Raw genomic sequence first — 1,186 nt, forward strand, 5'->3', positions numbered from 1 at the left:
AAGTGGGATTACAATGCCACATAGCATTTTCACTGAAATTCAGGTAAAATGTATTGAAATAAATGTTCACTTGGAAAAGTATAATTTATATAGTTGATAAATGAAAATAACATTGGAAAAATACGTTTTGATTTTCTTCATCAATTAGTGTAATCTTTTTTAGAAGCATTGATGTATTTGTGTTTGGGTCAGGGCGTTTGTAATTTTTGAATTTTATAGGTGAACTCAGAATGTGGGGAAGAGGCAATTGAGAGTCTTGCACTTGTATATAAACCCGTACAACAGGACTTTAAACGCGTTCTTGGCATTGCCTGTCAGGGAGCAATTGTGCCAGGAAGACATCAAAACTATACTGACACCGTTTTAGTATCATCATATTGCATTGTGGAGGAGTAATTGGCTTTTTATAATATTCATCCACTTATTACTAAACGTAACTATGTATTGATATTTCAGTCCACAGGAAGGTTATGTTGTCAGTGTTGGTTCTCCTGATCCTCATGGAGATCTTCAATCAAGTGCACAACAATTCAGGGCGCAACGTATTTTAAATTTTCCATTTGAGCAACATCCAGTTGGAATTTTGAAAACTCCACAACCAATCGTGTACAGTGATTCAGTTAAACCTATGTGCATAGCAGAGGCTCCGTTACCAGATGAGCACGTATGCATACTGGGAGTTGTAACAAAAGGAGGTTTAATGACATTGCGTCATGTGCAAATGTTATATGAAAGTGATTGTCAAGAACTTGCGCAAGGCTTGAGTTCATACTTGTGTGCAAAAGTGAAAGAAATTGATGCAGAAGTAGGTGAAACTTTTGGCCTGGACCCATCATTGGTAAGATGATGAAAGAATCCAAATTTATTTGCCCTATTTCATATTTACCTCTAGGATATATATCCATTTGTTGCTCCACTTGAATTTGATATTAGTGGCGTACAATCTGGAAGTGTAAGTATTTGTAAAATTGTATTTAACACTTGGTTGTTGACATCAAATAAATAAATTTATTTCATAGTTGGAAACACCACTCTTCTGTTTAACCAATGAGCATCCAACATGGTCTGTTATGGATTTGCGATGAACGCATATGATGTGACAGATCCTGAAAGTCCTATTTGTTTTCTGATGTATTCAGTGATTTGAAAGCTATAAGCAGCATAGTGACGTCACGTATCAGAATGG

The 1,186-nt window shown here is 35.8% G+C and overlaps 1 protein-coding gene across 1 annotated transcript; it reads left to right on the forward strand.

The window, feature by feature from the left end:
* Positions 1-163: 163 nt before the first annotated feature.
* On the forward strand, positions 164-1,085 carry Tsp_14586 (conserved hypothetical protein; the record flags this gene model as incomplete). The annotated part of the gene is made up of 5 exons (XM_003368179.1): positions 164-195; positions 220-392; positions 457-838; positions 893-952; positions 1,020-1,085. Coding segments are annotated over 5 exons (713 nt in total), but the record flags the coding sequence as incomplete, so codon positions are not given.
* Positions 1,086-1,186: the final 101 nt, after the last annotated feature.

This window comes from Trichinella spiralis (genome assembly GCF_000181795.1).
Source record: "Trichinella spiralis strain ISS 195 chromosome Unknown Scfld2935, whole genome shotgun sequence".
Taxonomy (NCBI): domain Eukaryota; kingdom Metazoa; phylum Nematoda; class Enoplea; order Trichinellida; family Trichinellidae; genus Trichinella; species Trichinella spiralis.